This window comes from Tachypleus tridentatus, chromosome 7 (genome assembly GCF_004210375.1).
Source record: "Tachypleus tridentatus isolate NWPU-2018 chromosome 7, ASM421037v1, whole genome shotgun sequence".
Lineage (NCBI taxonomy): Eukaryota > Metazoa > Arthropoda > Merostomata > Xiphosura > Limulidae > Tachypleus > Tachypleus tridentatus.
Genome location: NC_134831.1, coordinates 155802483 through 155823536, shown reverse-complemented (window position 1 = coordinate 155823536; position 21054 = coordinate 155802483). Strand labels below are relative to the sequence as shown.

General features: G+C 32.2%; 1 protein-coding gene across 17 annotated transcripts in view; it reads left to right on the top strand.

The window, feature by feature from the left end:
• LOC143256972 (peptide deformylase, mitochondrial-like) overlaps window positions 1–20742 on the top strand; it is a 59383-nt gene extending 38641 nt beyond the window's left edge. For 13 of the 17 annotated variants that reach the window (XM_076514937.1, XM_076514936.1, XM_076514946.1 and 10 more), the window contains 2 exons: window positions 7820–7940; window positions 17546–17861. In XM_076514937.1, coding sequence (XP_076371052.1) covers window positions 7820–7940; window positions 17546–17733 — 309 coding nt within the window. In that variant the 3' untranslated portion in view covers window positions 17734–17861. Of the gene's footprint in view, window positions 1–7819; window positions 7941–15118; window positions 15171–17545; window positions 17862–19366 lie in introns of those variants that run through there. The other 4 variants (XM_076514932.1, XM_076514933.1, XM_076514947.1 and 1 more) reach the window with 4 other exon arrangements.
• Window positions 20743–21054: the final 312 nt, after the last annotated feature.

Here is a 21054-nt window from a genome sequence, read left to right as displayed (position 1 = left end):
CTAATCTTATGAACATTGCAGTTTTTATAGATTTTATGGGTTTGTTAGTTTATTATTAAGTATTGTAACTAGGTATGTTTACATTGTTTCTAGGTAACATATCATTACTACTAGTAACATCTAATTTATTGTTCTATTTGAGCAGTTTTTATCATCAGTATAGGACTTAATTAGTGTACTTTGTTGTGTAGGTTACTTTAGAGGAATTATAACTTATATATTGGTTGTTAATGTGTTTTCTTGTTAATTTCCATTGGATTGCACATTCCTTATTAATTTGTAATTTGTGGACTATGTAAATTTAATTGTTTTTTTCTTTTCATATTTATAAGTACCTTTGTGATGATGAGAAACCCACTTGAAGTAAAAATGTATTCTCAAGATGGCTAGTATGGGTATTAGCACTTTATTTTAATTAAAATGCTAATATCCATACCAGCCATCTTGAGAATACGTTTATAAGTACCTTGTTAACTATGTGTGTCTGGATTGTTTGTACATTAATATCATTACTATTAGTAATGTAATTCATTGTTCTATGTTTCTAATCTTAATTTTTGTCTGTGTAGAACTTCATTATCTACCCTTTTGTCTCTTTCCTGTGGGTCAGACTTTGTAAGTGTTCACTTCAGTGGACACTCCTAGATCCATGGAATTTCTTTGGATTTCTGGCTAGGTGATTAGACAGAAACCAGATCATGGAGGGGTGTCCCTTGCTCCATCTCATCTGGATTTACATCTGTTCAGGAATGCCTCCTCCGAGGGTTAGTTTCTTGCTTTGCCTTCCAGAGGTTTAAGGTTTGTGGTGAAAAAAAAAGTATTGGGATAATTTTCAAACAGTTGGTCATTACTTTGTTTCACTTCCTTTCTCTTCTGTGGTAAGTGTGGGAGTGGTTATGGTGTGTTTCAACATCTCTACAATAGTGATTTACATAACAGTGCCAGAGAGTACCAGTTTTGGGTGTTTGTGCTTTATCCAGATCCAGGATCTCCTTTCCACGCCCACAATCACCAGACTGTGGTCTTTGCTTACAGTGTTCCTGGTTCTCTAAATCTAGTGGTGGGTCAGTTACTTTCTTCCAACAAGATTCTCCTTCTAACTTAGTGATCCCTCATTCCATAGGTATTTAGGTGTGTGTGTTTTACTGAAGACATGTATGTCTTTGCTACCCACTTCTTCACAGATGGCTTTGGTCAGATCCATTGTTTCCACCCATGGAGTGACTCCATATGCTGCATCTTTTTTTTCCCTTTCCATTAGACCTTCTTCCCTATGCATTTACCAGAGGCAATGGTAAAACTTTTGCCTTCGGTCTCTTCAATGTGGTTTCATTCATTCACACTCTTACATTCCTTATCTTTCCCTATTCTTCACCAAATTAATTATTTGGCAATGGATTTTCCACTTTGACTGTTTCCCTAGCTATTGGGTAGTCTTGTTTAATGACTTTCATTTCTCCTGTTTTTGTCTTTCCATAATTTTTTCTGCTCCTTTTTGAATCGTGTGTCCTCCATGTTACTTTGATTTGCCTGATTGGGATCTCAATATGAACCTTTATGCTCTTTCTTGTTCTCAGTTTGAACCTCTTTCTACATGTTTTGTATACCATCTCTCCATCAAGACCATATTTCTTTCTCTTTTTATGGGTGTTATCTTTCAGTTATTTATGGTGTTTATGTTATTTGCATCTTGTGTCATACTCTATATCAACTGGTCTTTCCTAACTTATACCTATGCCCTCTTTATAGGTGGTTTGGTTTTCACACATTTTTTTACATCCCATTTCCTACCTGTACTCCTACTCCAATCCTGATCAGTTCTTTGTCTGGTTTACACTTTAATGTGTTATGTGACATATACTACCTTGTTTCAGGTGTGTGTCCCCTACTTTTTAATCCCTGGAACCCTTCCCTTTCCTGTGATTCATCCCTTATTAAATTTACTGGTTGAAGTTGTCAGTCATTATGCTGGCATATTTGGACTTAATCATGAAAGGTTCAGATTCATCACATCACTACGTTCTTAGCTGCACAACTTAGCCATCCTTTGGAGAACATCATTTAGGCTGGAATGTGGACTATTCCCAATACCTTTGTTGGTCATTGTTTGTATGACTTGGCTGTATCTTTCTGTAATGGATATTCTCTCTTCTGTGGCTATTCTGCATGCATTAATTTGCCTTTGACTGGGATAAGTCTTATCACTTTTACTTCATTTATATTTTTATTTGAGAAACTTAACTTTAACCACTGATAATGAGATATAACTCTGTGGCAGGTGTTACCTTATCAGGTGTGCTTTATCTGAAACCTGAACAATTACTATATTATAATAATCACTGTAGAGATTATGTGTTCTGCAAGACTACTGGTGGTTTACCCTGTGATGTATGTGTGTGCATGCATATATATATTAGTTTGTTATATTTGAAAACAAGCTGAAACATAAACATATTATTTAAAAAACAATGCTGCATTTACAAACTCACACAGGAGGAAGCCTCCATAGTCTATCACCACAGCAAATGAGAACTGGGAAGGACTCCTCTGCTCCATTGGAAGAAAACAGAGAGAAGTAAATGCAACTGGGAGCCTGAAGGAGCATCATACCAGAGAAAGTACAATAGGTGTCCATGATTCCCTATTTTGAGAAACAGATCAATCCCAGTTTATTCAGTTAAAGAGGTATCAGGGATTGAACAAAAATCCTTTTCTGCTTTACTCATGAAGATCATGAGTGGTGGTCAACTACTGAATATATATATATGATTTAGTGAAAGTTAATACATTTCAATGAAGTTTAATAGTAAAATAAATAAAAATCACAAGGAAGGACTGCATTAAAAGCAGCAGTTCCAAACCTCTGACTAATTATATTAGTTTGTTATAACTCAAAAACAAGCTGAAACAAAAACAACTTAAACAAAAACTGCTGCATTAACTAAAAAGAAGCCAGGGTACAAGCTATAATGTGGGATAATAAAATGTACCCATGGTTTTGGAGGTGACCTAAGAACTAGGACTCACATTGTGGTGGGATACCCTGTCTGTCAGTCTTAACCTCCATATCACCAATTTCACATGAGAAATAAAGAGTAGCAGTGTGAGACTGGTAAGTGGCCCTATTTCTGCAGTCACCTCCAAAACCTATCTCCCTTCTTTCCTAGGTGGTTAGGGAATTCAACTCACAGTCTGAGGATCATGAGTTCGAATCACCAGCACACCAAACATGCTTATCCTTTCAGCCTTGGAAATGTTATAATATAAAGGCCAGTCTCATTGTTTGTTGGTAAAAGAGAAGCCCAATAGTTGGCAGTGGGTGGTGATGACTAACTGCCTTCCCTGATGTCTTACACTGCTAAATTAGAAATGGCTAATGCAGATAGCCCTCATGTAGTTTTTGGAAAATTCAAAAACAAACAAACAATCCTTTACTGGACTTGGTGAATCCAATTTTTACATATTATATTATCCGTGTTTCATGTTTCCTTTGATTCCTTTCCTTCCCTTTTACAAGAGACACCTTCAGTACCATGTGGTTCATGTCAGTAGGTTTGAGGGCCAGTTACTTACATTCTGGGATCATTATGCCTAGACCCCCACATAATATAAAGACCCATACTTTGGCTTACATCAGTTTAAATTTTGTTTTGGACTTGCAACTGTTGGTTCCTCCTTTGTCTCTATGGGGTTCGTATCCCAATACTTTGGTCACATTTTCTCATCTTCAGTTTTCCATATTTGTTTTACTTTATTCTCCCTCCTTCATTCCATTTCCTCCATTTACCTTTAGTCTGAGTTTTCTTGTGAGGTTTTGGTGGAGTCTCATGGCCTGATTTTTTTTCCATTCTGGCAAGATTGTCCTCTTCAGCCCTTTCACTTCAAACATGGCCCTCTATTGTTGCTATCTTTTAGATCAGGAAGTCCTGTCTCATATTGGTTTACCTTCAACGTTTTTAGAGAAGTTATGTATGGCTTCCTCTTTAAGGCAAGATGTCTTTGAGTCTTTTCTGTCACATTAGAATCCAGAATGTAGTCTGCCCTCATACACATCTCTCTGTTCTCATTGGCTTCCTGTTTCTCTCAACCTTCTCCTGAGCATCTTCCCATGTCTTCTCTCCCTCCTTTACCAGTTTCTGCTCCATGGGTTTCAAAGACCAACTGTCTTTTTTTTTTCAATGCCTTCACCATCACCAGTGCTTCTGATCACTATGATAGGTTCAAGTCCGGTGAGGTTCATGTTTTTTTCATTTTGCCACTGTTTAGGAGTCAAACAGGCCTGCCATGGCCACGTAGTTAGGTCACTTGATATGCAGTCTCAGAACTGTGGGTTTGAATTTCCATACCATGAAACATGCTCATCCTTTCATCTCTGGGAGCATTATAATGTGACAATCAATCCCACTATTAATGCATAAAAGAATAGCCCAAGAGTTAGAAGTAGGTGGTGATGACAAGTTGCTTTTTCCCCCTTGTCTTTCACTGCTAAATGAGGAATGGCTAGTACAGGCATCTCTTATGTAGCTTTGTGCAAAATTTAAACCAAACTTTCATTTCTTCTGCTCAATACCTTGTTCATTTTGATATTTTCAGTTCCTGTCTCATTTGGGCCCAACCGTCCCCCTTTCACCTGTGATCTATGGAACTTTTGATTTAGGTCACTTTCTCTTCTCCTTCTGTAACTGTGTAAGAGGTTGTCTCTCTCTTTTGGGGACATGGGCTTCTTTGGAGGTCCTCATTCTTCTCAGTCAAGCCCACATGTATCCTTTTCAATGGGTTGTACAAGATCAGTGTAACATCATTAGGGATCTCCTGAACACTGCCACCTAACTCCCTTCTTTCCTAGAACTGGACTTTGGCTGGTGGTTGAATCAAAACAAAACCACAGTGGGTTTTCCTTGTCTAGAATGTACCTCTTCATGGATGCTTCTCTTTCTGTTTGTGGTGCACATTTGGGCATGCAGAATATTTGGAGACATTGGTTTATAGTGAAATCAACACTGCTTAACAATCTCTTGATACTGCTAGCTGTTCATCTAGTTTTGGTTCATTTCCTTTTATCGTTTTATAACCAATCAGTCAAGATCTATTCCAACAAATCTATAGTTATCTTGTACATCACTTGACAAGGGAGCTTCCAGTTGATCACTTGTTGGACCTCCTATTCTTGGCCACAGACATCACATTCATTTGATGGCATTCCTAGGACTCTTCTTCCAGTGTGGTGTGAAGTCCTTACCAACTTCTAGCTATTGGGGGGGTGGACCATGGAGGCTTCCTCCTGAATTTGTTCAGTTCCACTAAACTGAGGGAAAGGTGGTGATGTTCTTTCAGTGTAAGAGGCATATTGATGCTTCACCCTCCATAGACCTGATGTACTATTTTAGATACTGTAAGTTATGAATTGGAGGATTTCAGTCAAAATACAGTTCACCCCTTCATTGCTCAGATATTGGCTTCTGTTGGGTACTGGTGTTGAGTGGAGTTGAACCAGCCACATAAATCCTCACATGTGCATGGTCCAGGTGTTGCAGACTGGATGATTCATTCTCATTGCTGTTTATCTTCCTTTCATTACCCAGCTGTTGGTTCCTGGGGAATTACAGGCAAGATCCCTCCATTGTTTTCAGAAATAAATAAAATAGCCACAGTTTCTTACAAGACGATATGCTGTATCAAAAATTAGATATCAGTGTTTTTATTTGATTTAATTTCCATACAAACTATTTTAAAGTTCCTTGATAAAGATTTATGCATTGGTTTTTCCAAGCATTAACAATGAGTTAAGAGTTTAAAGTTGTTTTTTGTCATTAAATTTAGTATTTTTAGAACACCTGTGGATCTTGTAACATAGATATCCTACAAAATCGCTTATCATTGTATATAAATTAGAATTCAAGTGTGAAAGGTAAGTATCATAATGCTAACTTCCAAGAAATGTGAAAATGCATGAGGTATGACATTATAACTTAACTTTTTTAAAATGTTTTTGAAAACAGTCCTGCTTACAAATGAATGCAATATTTTTTGTAAAACTAACTAATTACAACTATTCAATTTTAATTTATAAATTTGAAATGTTTTAATTGTTTTATATTACTCATAGTTCTAGAAATACATATACAAATTTTGAAATCATTGGATTATAACATGAGTGATCTAATCATTTACAGAATATATTAATATTTGTAAAAAAAAAAAAGGAAGTGCCAGTATTCATATAAGAAATTAAGAGATTAAAAAATATTGAATTATGTTCTCATCTGATCAATATTCTGTCTTTGTTCCTTGTTTTTGGTGTCTACTGCTGAGTGACATTTTTGGAACAACCGTGACTGCATATTTTTTGGGTCATAGCATGGAAGGGCAGTCCAACAAGTTTAATAAAAAAAAAAATGTGATTTTTTTTTTAAATCAACAAAGCTCTGGTTGGGATGACAATCAAATGAGTCTGTAGAAATCCTTGTCCACATTGATAACATTGATTAATGTTATGTAAAATAATCAATTAGTCAGAACTGAAATTGTAGTACTTACATTATGAGTTTTCATTACTTTTTATTAATTCAAGATAAGTTACTTGTTAAGCTTAATCAGTTAGTTAGTATGATGACTCTTGAAGATACTTGATAACTATCTTGTGAATTATTAGTTTAAAGTTTTTTGATTATTTCAACCATATTTGTAATTGAAATATTTCAAATCTGTATCTCTGCTGTTAAGCATAAAACTAAACTAGTGGATATCCATGATCTGTCTGTTGCAGATATTGAAACGCACTTGTTAATCTTATAAAGTTCCACTAATAATTCAACCCTAAGAGTCTGTAATCCTTTTCAAAGGTATTTGAAAGGATGCTCACAAGCAGGGGTGTAGATCTAGGGGGGATGTTGCCAAGTAAGAAATACCTAGTCTATAAGAATTTGTTTAATATGAAACAGTGGTAATTTTTATTAGTGACACTGTCATAAAAAAAGTGTTTAATGACATAAAGTATTAATTTACTGGAAATATTAAAAACACCTTGAAATTTGAAATCATTAATGAAAGATACTTTTTAATTTTATCAATATGAAAACTACTGTAAAGATTACCACAAAACAAGTGTTTCTATTATTATAGCTTCAAGGTTTTTAATTTTCTCTTTACACTCATTAGAATTACTGATGATAATGAATGTATTAATGCCAGTTTTCTTTTCCATAATATCAGAGGATTTATTTAAATGCTCTTTAATATATTTCAGAATATTAACTATTAGACAGGGGCATAGATCCTGGGGGGAAGGGGGAATACATCCCCCCTTCATTTTAGGTGGAGGGTATGGTGCATACAATCATCCCTCCCTACAGTTTGGTCTGTTGAATTGTTCTATGGCATCACAGGCCTACAAATGGTGTGTTTGTTCTTATGATTCTCATGTTATTACCAATCGAATTACATAATTAGGCCTAGATAGGCTTTTTCAGTAGTCGAAATGTACATCTTTAATATAGGTGTGCTTCTAAGCTTTTTGATCTAAGCAATAGTTCATAAGTATCAGTTAGTAGGCCTAAGTATACATGCAATTATCGTGGCAACAAGATTACTCTGTGACTGCATGTTTACAGCTCTCAGGTTCACGTAATCAGATATTACCAATTTGCAAATTGAACAGTCCACATAAGTGGTTGCAAAAATCATCCCCCCATCAGGTGTAAAAAATTACGTCCCTGCTCACAAGTGTTGATATTTTGTTTTTTATGTAACCAGAAACATTTTTTAACTAAAAAGAACTAACTAATATTCACACAAAATACATTCTTTGAATATTTGAAAGGTCTTTGTCAATCCAGTGATGACAGTTGTGGAAAGACACAAAGTTACATTCCCAGAAGCTTGTGAGTGTATTAAAGGTTATAGTGCATTGGTACCAAGATATTATGAAGTTAAAATAACAGGTTAGTTGTTTTTGTTAATGTTTCATGATGATGAGAAACCTACTTGAAGTAAAAACGTATTATAAAGATGGCTGTTATGGGTACTGATACCCAAACCAGCCATCTTGAGAATACATTTTTGTTAATTTCACTCACTTTCAAAAAATATTTACATATATTGTGGAATGAATTATTGGTTTCTTTGAAGTGAAATATGATAGTCTTAAGATGTGTCTTTTATTACATTACTGGAGAAAATACACAACGTTTTTCATAAAGAGTTGAAGGAAATTAAAAGTGGAATAAAAATTGAAACACCCATTAGTTCTTCAACTAAAAATTTGTTACAAATATTGTAAGTAATGTAAGTTTGTACACTATTTGAAACCAATTTAAAAGCCTCAATTGTTTTTTAGCTTGTGTGCTTTTCAAATAATAATTTATTTGGGAAGATAAATAAAACATCACATTTGTGGTATAGTTTAATTTTGAACACATATTACATTCTAAACAAGGAAAATATACTGTAATGAAGACTTTTCAACTAAAATCTAATATAAACTCTAATAATGATGTCTCCACTGAGAGATCTGTTTTTCTATTGTTCCTTCTTCCAGGCATGTTTCCATTGTCCTCCATTCCTTCCTTTTTGTGCAAATTGATGTGAAATGTGATAAGAGTTATACCTTAGTTCAATACAACAAGACACCTTTTCATATTTTTGACTTATGTCTTTTTAAGGATTTTATGGGATAAAAGGTAAAACAGCCTAAAAATCTATTGTAACAGTGCAATTGTATTTACAGCAGTCACAATGGAATTTAACACAAATATAAATTTTCATACACCCAACAATAACATACAAACATGTTGAGTTTGCCTATTTATAATCTTTTAAGAGGGAGTCATAGCTCAAAGAAAAGCAAAATTTTAGGGTTTTGTCAATAATAACTAGGCCATATTTTTGCCAATTTACATGGGATCTGGTAGAAACATATTTTTCAACAACTCCAATACATTAACATACAAAAATGGTGGACTTGTCCATTTTTTGTAATTATAAAGATGCCTCATAAAACATAACTGTATGTCCCAAGCAGTGATATAGACAATTTTTTTTTGTTTTTATGTGTTTTTCATAATTTTTCTGGCATCAAAAGTAGCCATGATGAAAATGATGACTTATTTATTTTTAAATGTCTCTAAGACAATAATGAACTGTTTGTAATGTTGTGACATGTTCAACCATTGGGTGAGTTCTTTTGGATTACTTTGTAACAATAAAGCCAAACTGAACTCGTGTAACAGTAATTATTTATTTGTTCAGCAAAGTTTGCTATGTCTAGTGAAAATTCCAGCTGGGTTTTTATTGACTAACAATAGTTGCACATTGTAACAAATATTACTGATGCTCATAACAGTTTTTGGTTTCATTGCTGGTTTTACCTGTTACTTGTTAACACAATATATGCATTTACCAGTTTTTAATTGTTTCATCTTCAGTGTAATTTATGTTTTTCTTTTTAATATAAAGAATATTTGGTTCATATTAAAGAGAAATGCTACAGTGAATTAAAAAATACTATCAGAATATATTTTTGTGTAGCAATATTTTACACAGTAATGAAGATTCTTCTGTTTTTCATTTATTTATTTTTTATTGCTATGTTTAAATCCATAATATTGTTGATGATATACCTTCTATATTCTTGCCCTTAAATATCTTGAGGATATTTCTCCTTCTGGTATATTTTTTCTTTTCTAAACAGTTTTGAAGGCATTTTCAAAAAGAAATTAAAATACATATAAAGAACAATTCTAGCATTAATCTTCAACTACAGCAGAACACCAAGTTACCTGTCTTTATGCGGCATTAAAGAAACATCAGTTCCTTTTTGTGTCTCATATTTTTGAGGTGCTAAAGATGTTTATTACCTACCAGCAGTGGGAGGACTTCTTTCCATTAAGCTTCTCTCTCTGAGTATCCATGATGCCTAGACAACTGTAACCAAATATTTAACAAATAGGAATTCCTTCTGATATTCTTTAATATGACTACCCTCCTTTTTAAATTCATAAATCCCTTCCCATGTGTATTTGGTGTTTAAAAAGACAAACAGTTTGAAAAAAAGATTGCTGTATATATTATTCCTTGATATTAAAACAATGAAAATTTCAAAGACCTAAAAAAAATAGGAAAACTTGAAATACCTTGGTTATCAAATCATTTATAATTAAGTATGATCTTGTTTAACATTTATTTGTAAAAATTGAAACTTATAATTGCTAAAAAATCAGCTAAAGACAAGTATTATATGAACTTCATGTGTATTACATTTTTCTTTACAACACTATAAGTTAAGCATACCAATCTCACATGTGAAATGTGTATGATGGCACTTTAATACACTTTTTTAATATACTATACTGTGTTGAAAGTATTCAGTCATAAAAATATGTCAGCTTTATATGGAATGCTAGTAAAACAGTCAACAGATGGAAACTGTGACTAATGCTACAATATGATAATACCAGAATAAGAATGTACAGTCATTTGAATCTCTTGAAGAACAGTATTCCCTGAAACACTTATTTCACTGAAATATTTAAAATCTTAGAACAACTAAAGAGGAATTTAACACATTTTAGCTGTATTTCACTTGCCTTCTCTCAATGAGGAAATAAAAATATGGAATTAAAATCAGAATAATTGTTAATTTTTTTTCAAGTACTTATCAAGGAAATTAGAACATGTTAGGCTCTACTAGAGACTACATGCATTATGGTAGGTGTCTCTGACTTGCTGGTGATAAATTTCAGCAACAAATGAACAGCACACAATTCATTTGTTTTAAAATATTATATGTAAAATAAGTCAAACATATGTACTAAAATTCATTACACTACTAGTTATCACACTTGTATTTAGAGCTTTAAATAATTGTCTCATTTTCTTTTTGTCAAAAGTTCACATAGTCTGGTTCAGTTACTGGGGCCTAGAACTTTCTACAGACAATTGTATAATCCTGGCTGAACATATTTTCTAATTAGTGTTTATACATTAAAAAACACTAACTGCAGTAGTGATATTTTTTTTCCATTTCACAAGTATTATAGCATGTCAGAATACATTAAATTATGAAACTTTAAAAGCCATCATTTGTTCATAATGATAATAAATACACACTTATTTTGGTCACTAATCAATAAAGGTTTTTATGGAAAATGTATCTTAATTTATCTGGAGAAATTACAAAGTTGCAAGTCCATAATATTGTAAATGAAACATGTCACATTTAGAGTATTTATAAGGACTTTCTTATTTGTGTTTACCTGATTATAAAAAGTTGTACTTCTGGACCATAGTTTTTGTTTTCTGGTATGTGACATTCATCAGCTTTATTTAATGGTGACAAACATATTTCACTTTCATAATTGTTGGCCCCGATGGGAGAGAGTAAAGGTTTCTCAGGTGTGTTATTTATACTAGCAGGTACTGGAAAGAACAAAAATATTATAAGAGGTACACAAAATGTATGTTAAAATAACAACAATACATCTCAAAGATGTACAATAAGCCCATCAACTATATGTGAATACCACAAATCATTATGTAAATATATTTTGGATCATTATTACTTTGTGATATAAATGGACTGTATCTATAATATATAACCTACATAATTGTGAAAAATTTAACTTTGCAAATTCATATGGCTTAAATCAGTTGAGATTAGATCTAGATAAAAAGAAAATAACACACAGTAAACACTGATATCATAGCCAGGGGAATCAGTGTGAAATCCCCCTAAAAATTTTAAAATCTTAAAATAGTTTCATTTTCCAAGTTAGACCAAACAAACCAAAGTCAAAAGGTATTAGAGAGACAAGAACAATTCAGTTAAAGGCATGGTTTCAGGTTTTCTTTTTCATATTGGATTTTTCACATACAGGTTTAGCCAGTATTTATGTTTGTACAAAACAATAAGTTTTAATATGACTGGTAATAGACATGCACATTACATGTATAAAGGACTATTTATATTAATTTTATTCACGATAAATTAAATGTTTACTGTTCATAAGTTTGAAACAATGCATTCCTGAATGCAAAATTTAACACTTTTAAACATTTGTTTTCAGTATCAAGCTGTTTGTTTTGTGTTTACATCTTCCTTATATTTTATAATTTTTGCCACTTCATTTAATTCCTTGTGTATTTTTACAAGCTTTGTTTTTACTTTTAGTTCATGTCCTCCAGTGGTACAACAGTATGTCTGTGAACTCATACTGCTAGAATCTAGGTTTTAATACCCTTGGCAGACAGAGCACAGACAGCCCATTGTGTAGCTTTGTGCTTAATTCCAAACCTACCTACCTTATAGCTCATTATAAATTTTTTGGGGGTAGGTAATATAATTCTCTATATCATCAAATGGCTCTTCATACAATAGAATCCTTATATGCAGGTGGCTGATTTGCTTTTGTTTTTTTGGGAGTGGTTTCATCACCAAAAAATAAGAGGTTTTCCTTTCTTTAGCAGATTTTTAGTTTTTCTAACATTTGTAGTAGAAGTACCTCTGTCTTGCTTTGCAAGTTGTGGTACCTCTGTTAGTGAAATGTATTTTGTATAATGTATGTCTCGAATTAAAAAATGTATACAAAAGTATACATAATTTTATAGTTGTAAATGAAACAGCAAAATTGTTTCAAATTACCTGAAATAAAGGACCTGTATTAATTCTTAATGCTTCAACTAAAAATAGTTTAACCAAGCAAACTCAGTATTTTGAAAGTGAATTAAAAGTATTGTAGGATAACTTAGTATATGCAGCAAAACATTGTAACATAACACAAAATTAGTAATAGTATAGTAAAACATCATTTATTGAAAACAAGTTTTTATTCACTCAACTATATGTTTTGTCACTTTTAACAGACAAAAACATTTGTGTATTGTCAGAGCAATTATCCATTTGCAACATGCCTTTGAAGAGTCAACCTTTCTTTGTATTCTTCTCATCTTCTGATTCACCAGTTCTGGTGTCTATTATGTTATGAATGTGCAGTATGTTTTAAAACTACAGAACACTTTCAATATTTTATTCTGTTCTTGAAATAAATTAATTAAAATTATGTTATAAAAATTCTATACACCATATGCATGTGAAGTCACTCATATACTACTGGAAAGCCAAAAAGTACACACTGCCATTTTAGACATAGCAAAGAGACAATCTATTAATCACAATGCAGTTGCAGGTATTGGAATTTAGGATCAAGTATTTGAAATTACAGTCAACTCCATGAGAGTTATACAAACAACCAGCCAAAAAATCCAGAGATACTGTTTTATAGGTTTCCAAAAGAACCACTGTGTAGAGTTATACGAACTGCAGCAGTAAAACATGCAGACCTGAACAGTGCTGGCATGGCTTGGAAACCATTGTTGTACCAAAGACTATGTAATTCCTATTGTATAACCAGTTAGTACTACCTGTATATAATCCCCAACCTTGTCACGGTTATATTGCACATATTTTGATAAAAGCAGTAGCTTGTAAATATTTGGTGCTTCCATTAATATAAATACTATGATATGGGCACATACAAGCAATACTAGATGGAAAGGCCAAGTGGGCAATAATAAAGTTTTATCAAAAATGTAACTTATCAAGACAGGTGGTCTTACAATACAGGGCTTATTTGTGTAAAATATGTGATAATGTGTAGTGAAGAAAGTGGTATTACAAAACAGAAGGGCTTAAAATGTAATACAATACAATATAGTTTATCTAGATTATAAATTTATCATTGACAGAACATAAACAATAGGCTTAGTCACTAAAAACAACCAAAACTTATCTTTGAGTAAGCTGTGTATTTGAACATCTTGTACACTTTCCATAGTCTGAAATAGTGCATTCATCTGGCCACAAAATAATTGCAAGCATCAAGGATTTTATGGGCCTTGATATGCTTTCCAGTGGAAAAAGATATTATGAGGACTAAATATGACATCAATATTCTCAACTTGTGGGGCTTTAACATTGGTTTATAGGACTAAATCAAGTCTTCCATTTGCAGTGCTATTTAATTTTCTGACATCTATTGCAATCGTCATTGCTAATGGGATAAAGAACTGTAGTGTCAAGACTGAATTTTCTGCACTTTGCTTCAGATCTTTACTTATGTATTTTGTCTAATTTGCTATTCATTAAAAATGAATGGAGAACTATGTGATTATGTCGTGTGGGTCATGTTTACGTCCAGTATGGCTGCAAGTTGTTGCTGTGTTTACTTTGGTCACGTGACTGCATAAGGTCTATAGCTGATAGTTGTGTATGTATACGCAAAACATAAACAGAATTATAATGAGACTGAAAAATCAAAATTATTCTTCCATTAACAATCCATGTTTTTATCTCCAAGTCATATCAGATAGTCTGTGGCCATATTGCCCAAAACCAATTGGAGATATTCCATCTATCAGACAAAATCCAGATGCTAGTGTCAAACCAGCCAGCAACTAATGAGATTCATTTAAGAGTTGGAAGTTACCCATTCAGGATTTACATCATTATTGAGTGGATTATTTTATTTTATGAACTTTATAACAGCATTTTGACCACTTATATGGTCATTGTAAGGTAAAACTATCTTCGTTTGTATGAGATACTAGAAAGTTGCATGAGTGTCTTGTTCCAATTTGGAAAACATATAGAGAGATATTTATATGCAAAAACGGCTCGTTTGGGTTCAGAAAATATTTTATATAGAAGAGCCAAACGAGCCGTTTTTGCATATAAATTTCTCAACAAGTGGGTTTCTCGACATCACTGATTATATAGAGAGATAGCTGTTGTTTTGTTTTTGTTGTTTTTTAATTAGGTTTTGGTTCATGAATAATTAAAAGTTATTTTATTTTTTGTAATTGATGTTATTGTTATTATATAAGATTTTAAAGCTATTAGTTCTGATTAAATGCTAATTATTTCTGCTGTGTTATGAAGGAGTCCTATGTTGCATTCCATTTCACCTTATAAGTACTATCACATCAAATTTGTTGATATTTGAAAATGCTTCCATTTTTTATATTGTTAGAATAAATTTTCTTTAGATGGCCTTTGATTTTAGCACTTGGTCACTCAGTAAAAAAAACTTTACTGTTTCGATTATATTTTTTATACTTATTTTAGATTTGTACAGCAACCAGTCACCAAAACACTAAGAGCTGAAACAACAAACAAGGTAACAAATAAAACCATAAAATTAAACATCATGAATTTTAGATATCAGGTGTTAAATAGCTGTAAAATAATTCACAAATTATTATACAAATGGCTGATAAAAGTGGAAGAAATAGTAATTATGGAAACTGAATCATCTGCCATTCTTACTTATGTCCAGTATTTTCACTTGCATTTCACCCTTACCAGTCTTTCAAAGTAACTTTCTTTTATCCTATCTAAGGCTCTCCACAGAAATCCTGAAGGTTTTTTTGGACATTCTTTGCCATTCTCTTCTCCAATTTACCTTGCATATCATCTTCAGCTCTGGTATTACATACACATTGTTGTTAGAACCTTACAGGTCATGATTCCTTATTGGCTTGGGTCTGTTTACCCTTGATAACTCTTAGGGATTTACATTTCTGATACGGTCCGAGAAACTCTGCAGTCTTGGGTGACATCAGTTCAACAACAGTCCATTCTTATAAATACTGTAGCCCATGTATCTCAGTCAGAGCCTTCTATGTCTCCAATTATCATGGTTTGTCCATTCTACTTGGGGTACTTCTCATTGCTTTCCTCAATGATGCACCCCCTATCACTACCAGTATTAGTGAATTCCAGTGGGAGCTTGGCTGTTCAAATTTCTTCATCACTGGTATTCTTTTATTGGTAATCAATGGGTGCTTCAGGTTCTATCAGAACAATTCACTGTCCAGTTTCTCCATTTCCTTCCCTCCTTCTCAAGATCCCATGACCAGTAAGCATTTAACAGAAACAAGTCTGGAATTGCTCTTGCATTGAACCATCAAACCTGTTCACCGTCTTTCTTCAGGTTTTATTCCTGCCTCTTTTGTCTCCAAGAAAACTGGGAATTTGTGGCCAGTAATCAGTTTATCTCACCTCAACAGCTTTGTTTCATTAACCAAGTTCACCATGGATTTTTTCTCACCCTGAGATGGGCATTTTTCTGTTGTTATAGAAGACCAAAATGTATGTATCCAGTGTTTATGTACATACATCAATATCACTTCAGTCCTTATCTTTATCTGTCCATCTGGTGGTGATTTATTAATATTGGGCCCTCCCCTTTGGACTTGACTCACCACCTCATGTATTTTGCTGAGTAGTCTGAGATTTTTCTCAACATCATTTTCATGCTTTAGAGCTGCCATTTCATTATTACGTGGATGACTGTTTTTTTCTTGCTCATTCCAAACAGGAATTGGCTAATCATACTGTGCAACTTGGATGGGTTGGTTAATCAAATTAGAGAAGCCCTTTCACAGACCCACCTAATATTTTGTCAATTTTGGGATCTTTTTCAACACTTAAATCAGTTGAACCCAGTCTTCTCCTTTATGACTTTGTTCAATGGAACTGTTGGTTCATCACACCCTTCCAGTCAGCATTACAATATTTGAGAAATGAAGATATTTGCATACCGTATTATTTCCTGTAATTGTTTTGGTTTACAGATGGTAGACTAAGTACAAGTACGTTAGATGCTTTGAAAGGAATAGAACAGTTTTATATGGGTAGTAGAAGTTTTTGAGTCGTATATGTTATTCAGAAACACTAGAACGCACTTTGAAATCTATACCTCACATTTTAATAACATATTAAAGATCTTTCACAATTTTTTTCACCAAGTATGTAAAAAGGTACACTAATATTATGCAGTTACACAGTAGCTTATATAGTACATAAGAGCAAAGGAATAAAACATTGATCTCAACAAGTAATATATTTTCTGCTTATTCTAAATCGTACATCTCAAAATTGCCAGTGAAGTTTCAAAATGTATTTTGAAGAGGCATTACAAATTATCTTTAAATTTTTTCTGCATTACCCTACACCTGTGTTTTACCATATAATTAATATGCTTATTTTTAGTTTTATTAATAAGATGAAGTTACACTATTAAATCCCAAACTTTATCATGATAATACATCAAGGTCATTCCTAAGTCATTGTGGCTATTTGTATGCTAATAATATAGCAGAAAATAATCCTTTAAAATGTACTTCAATAATGCCAACAAAGTTGAGCAGCAGTAGATACTGTTATACTGCTTTAGTAATTTCTATGATGTTAACTGTTAGGATATTTTGTAAATTGACTTTGAACAACATCTTTCTTATGTAAGATCTGGTTATTTCTCCAAATGAGATGCACTTAATATTGTGATCATTACTTGAACTCATTTTTCACTCAGTGTAACTCCCATGTTTTAATTTTCTGCCATTTACTGCTAATTCTCAATCACATTTTATATGCCATAAATTAGGATCTGGTATTTATTAGTTTCAATATTAGTCTTTAAATTGTAATACAGTTTTTTTTTCATGTTTAAAAAAAGATCTCTTCTGTATTTTGTGTATTTGCTTTCAGGTTACAATGAAAAGGCTGAAGAAGTGGAATGGCAAGTAAAAGGTTGGCCAGCACGCATAATCCAACATGAACTGGACCATATCAATGGTCGAATATACACTGATATCATGTTGTCACAGAGTTTTCAGTATGACTTTTGGTATCAGGAACACTTACAAAAGTGGTTTAATATTTTTATAAGAAAATAGTTTGTTCAACTTGAAAAGAAAAAAAAGTTGTAAAGTAAGTATTATTGTGAGTGTATTTGACTGTAATAACTACATTAGTCATCATTATATTCTACAATAAAATAATAAAAGATATTTCCACAGAAAAAGAATAATTAATATTATACTTATAAAGGACTGTACCTGTATTGGAAAGAGTTCTTTGTATCTGTAGAATCTTTCAAAATCTCAAGAAATTGTAGTTGAAGTTCTGTTACAGACTGAGAAAACATAATATATGCACAAGCCAACAACACTAGTGTTTCCATGGAATGTGCATTAAACACTTGACCGTTAGTTATTCTCTTCATGAAACAAGGGAGGTTGTATCCTCAAGAAATTGTGTAACCTAGAATGGAAAGAATCATAGTCTGTTTTCACATAGTGTATAGAACTTTACAGAATTCTTTTCTAGTTAAAAATAAAAGTAATAAACATACCTTGAATCACCCAATAAAATAAGTATTCAGGACATAAGGAACTTACAATGAATTCCTCATCCAACATTCTGTATTAAAGCTACATACAACTGAGTAAATAGACATGTAAGAATATTCTTTTATAACTGGAATGCACAAATATTACTTATACCTGTATCTCACAGTTTTCTCTTCCACCTTCAGGCCATCTTTTTAAAATTTAAAACCAATTATATTTATCTACACACTGGTCAAGAAATTGGTGTAAGTACACATTCAAATATTCTATATATAACTAGAGGGCACAAATATTTATTATGCCTGCATCTTGCAGTTTTCTCTTGCATCTTCAGGCCATCTTTTTAAAATTTAAAACCAACTGTATTTATCTACACACTGATCAAGAAATTGGTGAAAGTTGTTCAAAACCCTGTAAAACACAGAATAGATAACATAACCCTTTAACAAAGATAAAACATTTAAATTAATAAAATATCCTTTAACACTGATAAACAATGCTGATACCATAAACTACCCTGAATGACCAACACAATATACAGTGTAGTCATTAACATAACACAAAAATATCAGAATAAAGAAAACCTTTCACACAAAAAATTGAAAAATAAAAATAAATCCCTTTAAATGCATGAAACAATTAAGTTCATAAATTAAAATATCTGACACGAAATAAAAACAAAAATAAAAGAGAAACATTTTACATAGCATATTAAAGTATGAAAGAAAACAACCCTTTGTTAAAAATATAACTATTAATTATATGTGAAAACATACAAGTTGTTATGTACACACAACACAAAAGAAAAGGGAAAATACAAAGAAGAGGCAGTTTTGTACAATCATAAAAACACAAAACAAACGATAGATAAAACATAATTATACTCTTTAATATTTATCACTGGTAATTGTTAAACAAGTAACTGCATACATACATAATCCTTACTTTATGAAGTGGAAATTTGAACAGAGAAAAAAAAAATGCTACATAAAGGTACAGCTGCTCATTGAATTGAGAGGACTGCATATTGATACTGGTCTTATCTTGTGACCAATGAGAGTTTACTGGCCACCTATTAGAAAACCCTCTTGTTAGAAGCATCTGTGAGGAGATTCATTTCTGTGTTGTTGTTTTTTTCCAACTTTACTTAACTTTGATTTTTTTACCTGGTTGCCAGATCCTTGGGGTCGTTCCTTTGGCAGGATCTAATTCCATACAGTATTATGAGTGATCAAGTGACAAAATGAATATGCAAGACATTTTTCATATCCAGTCCAAGATGAAATAGCCACAAAATGTTCAATAAAACTATGTGTACAAAATATTTCAATCTGTATGATTATAATTTTTCTCTCATAACCAAATGAAACATTGTATACACCAAGTTTACATTTGGTACAATATTCAAAGTACTTTTTTGGAATATTTTCTATGGATAATTTCTCCCACTCATGTATTTCAATTAAATCAAAATGTTATTCACTACTAGCAGAGAACACTGGGTCAAACAGTATTTTCCATCATACATAGTAAGATCCTTTCTGTTACTTTTATCATTATAAAAATTCACTATCTGCCAAAATATTTTAGTGTTGAAATTGGAGCAGTCTCTCACTAACATTAATGACTTTCTACTGATTATGTAGTAAATCTGAGGGCTTATAATTTAAAAATTAGGTTTTTATCCCTTTTTATGAAGAATACAGATAGTCTATTGTGTAGCTTTGTGCTTAACAAACAAACCAAAACTGGTAATAATGACAGTATCAGGTACATTATATTTTCAAATAATACTACAGTATATAAGTCAGTAACTGCAGTTTAATTCATGTTACAAAGGTTTAATGTTGAAGCCAAATTCTTTATTTTCACTTATACATTGCTTGACTGTTGTTCTATTTAACATCCATAAATGTATAAATAAATAAGTATACAAAACTTCACACAAATATTTATTTCTACGTGAATATTGAAAGTGAGTACTAATATAAAGAAAATTAATGTCATCGACCATTTTTATTGGTGAAGTGACAACATAAACCAATATTTTTGTTGATGCTCATTGCTCAGATTTTGTATTTTTCCTTGCAGTGGTCAAAGTGACCATCATTAAACAACTTTCACCATAGCCATGTACTGCTGTATAAAGACCATCAGGGTTAAGTATGCAAATACTCAACTTTGTAATATTAAACTTACTATAATAATAATGTGTTTTTGTTAGTTCATTGAAATTGTTAGCATTTAAAGTAATTCTTCAACAGTATATTTATAAGTTCATCAAATTTTATTTGTTTTAAACATTTTTTTACCTCATAAATGAAAATGAAAAGTAAATAGAATTTAACTTGTAGTCCAGTATTTTTATTTTCAGTCTACACAATAAGTATATTTTGTAATATACAAAATATGAGGTGATTCATTGTACTGTATTTATGCACTACATATTCCCTTTGTGTTTTGAAGCCAAAATCTACCAGTTGTGGTTTTTTATACAGTTGCAAAGTTTTAGTGCCAAATTTTATAAAATAAACTGAATAGTTTTATTCTGACTTTTTTTTGTGGTGAAATGAATAATTATATTGACACAAAAAGTGTCTACTATAAGCATGGTAATGGTACATCCTACTATTCATTTATAAAATAGTCCAAGAGTTGGTGGTGAGTGGTGTACAACAGCTGTCTTCTCTAGTCTATCATTGCTAAATTAGGGATGGTTAACACATATAGCCCTTGTGTAGCTTTATGCAAAATTCCAAACTATGACTTTTTATTTAAAACTTCCTTCAACCAGAATTAATATATATTTTTTAGCATAATACATAAAACAGATTCATTGCTCTGGAAAAAAAAATCAACACCAGT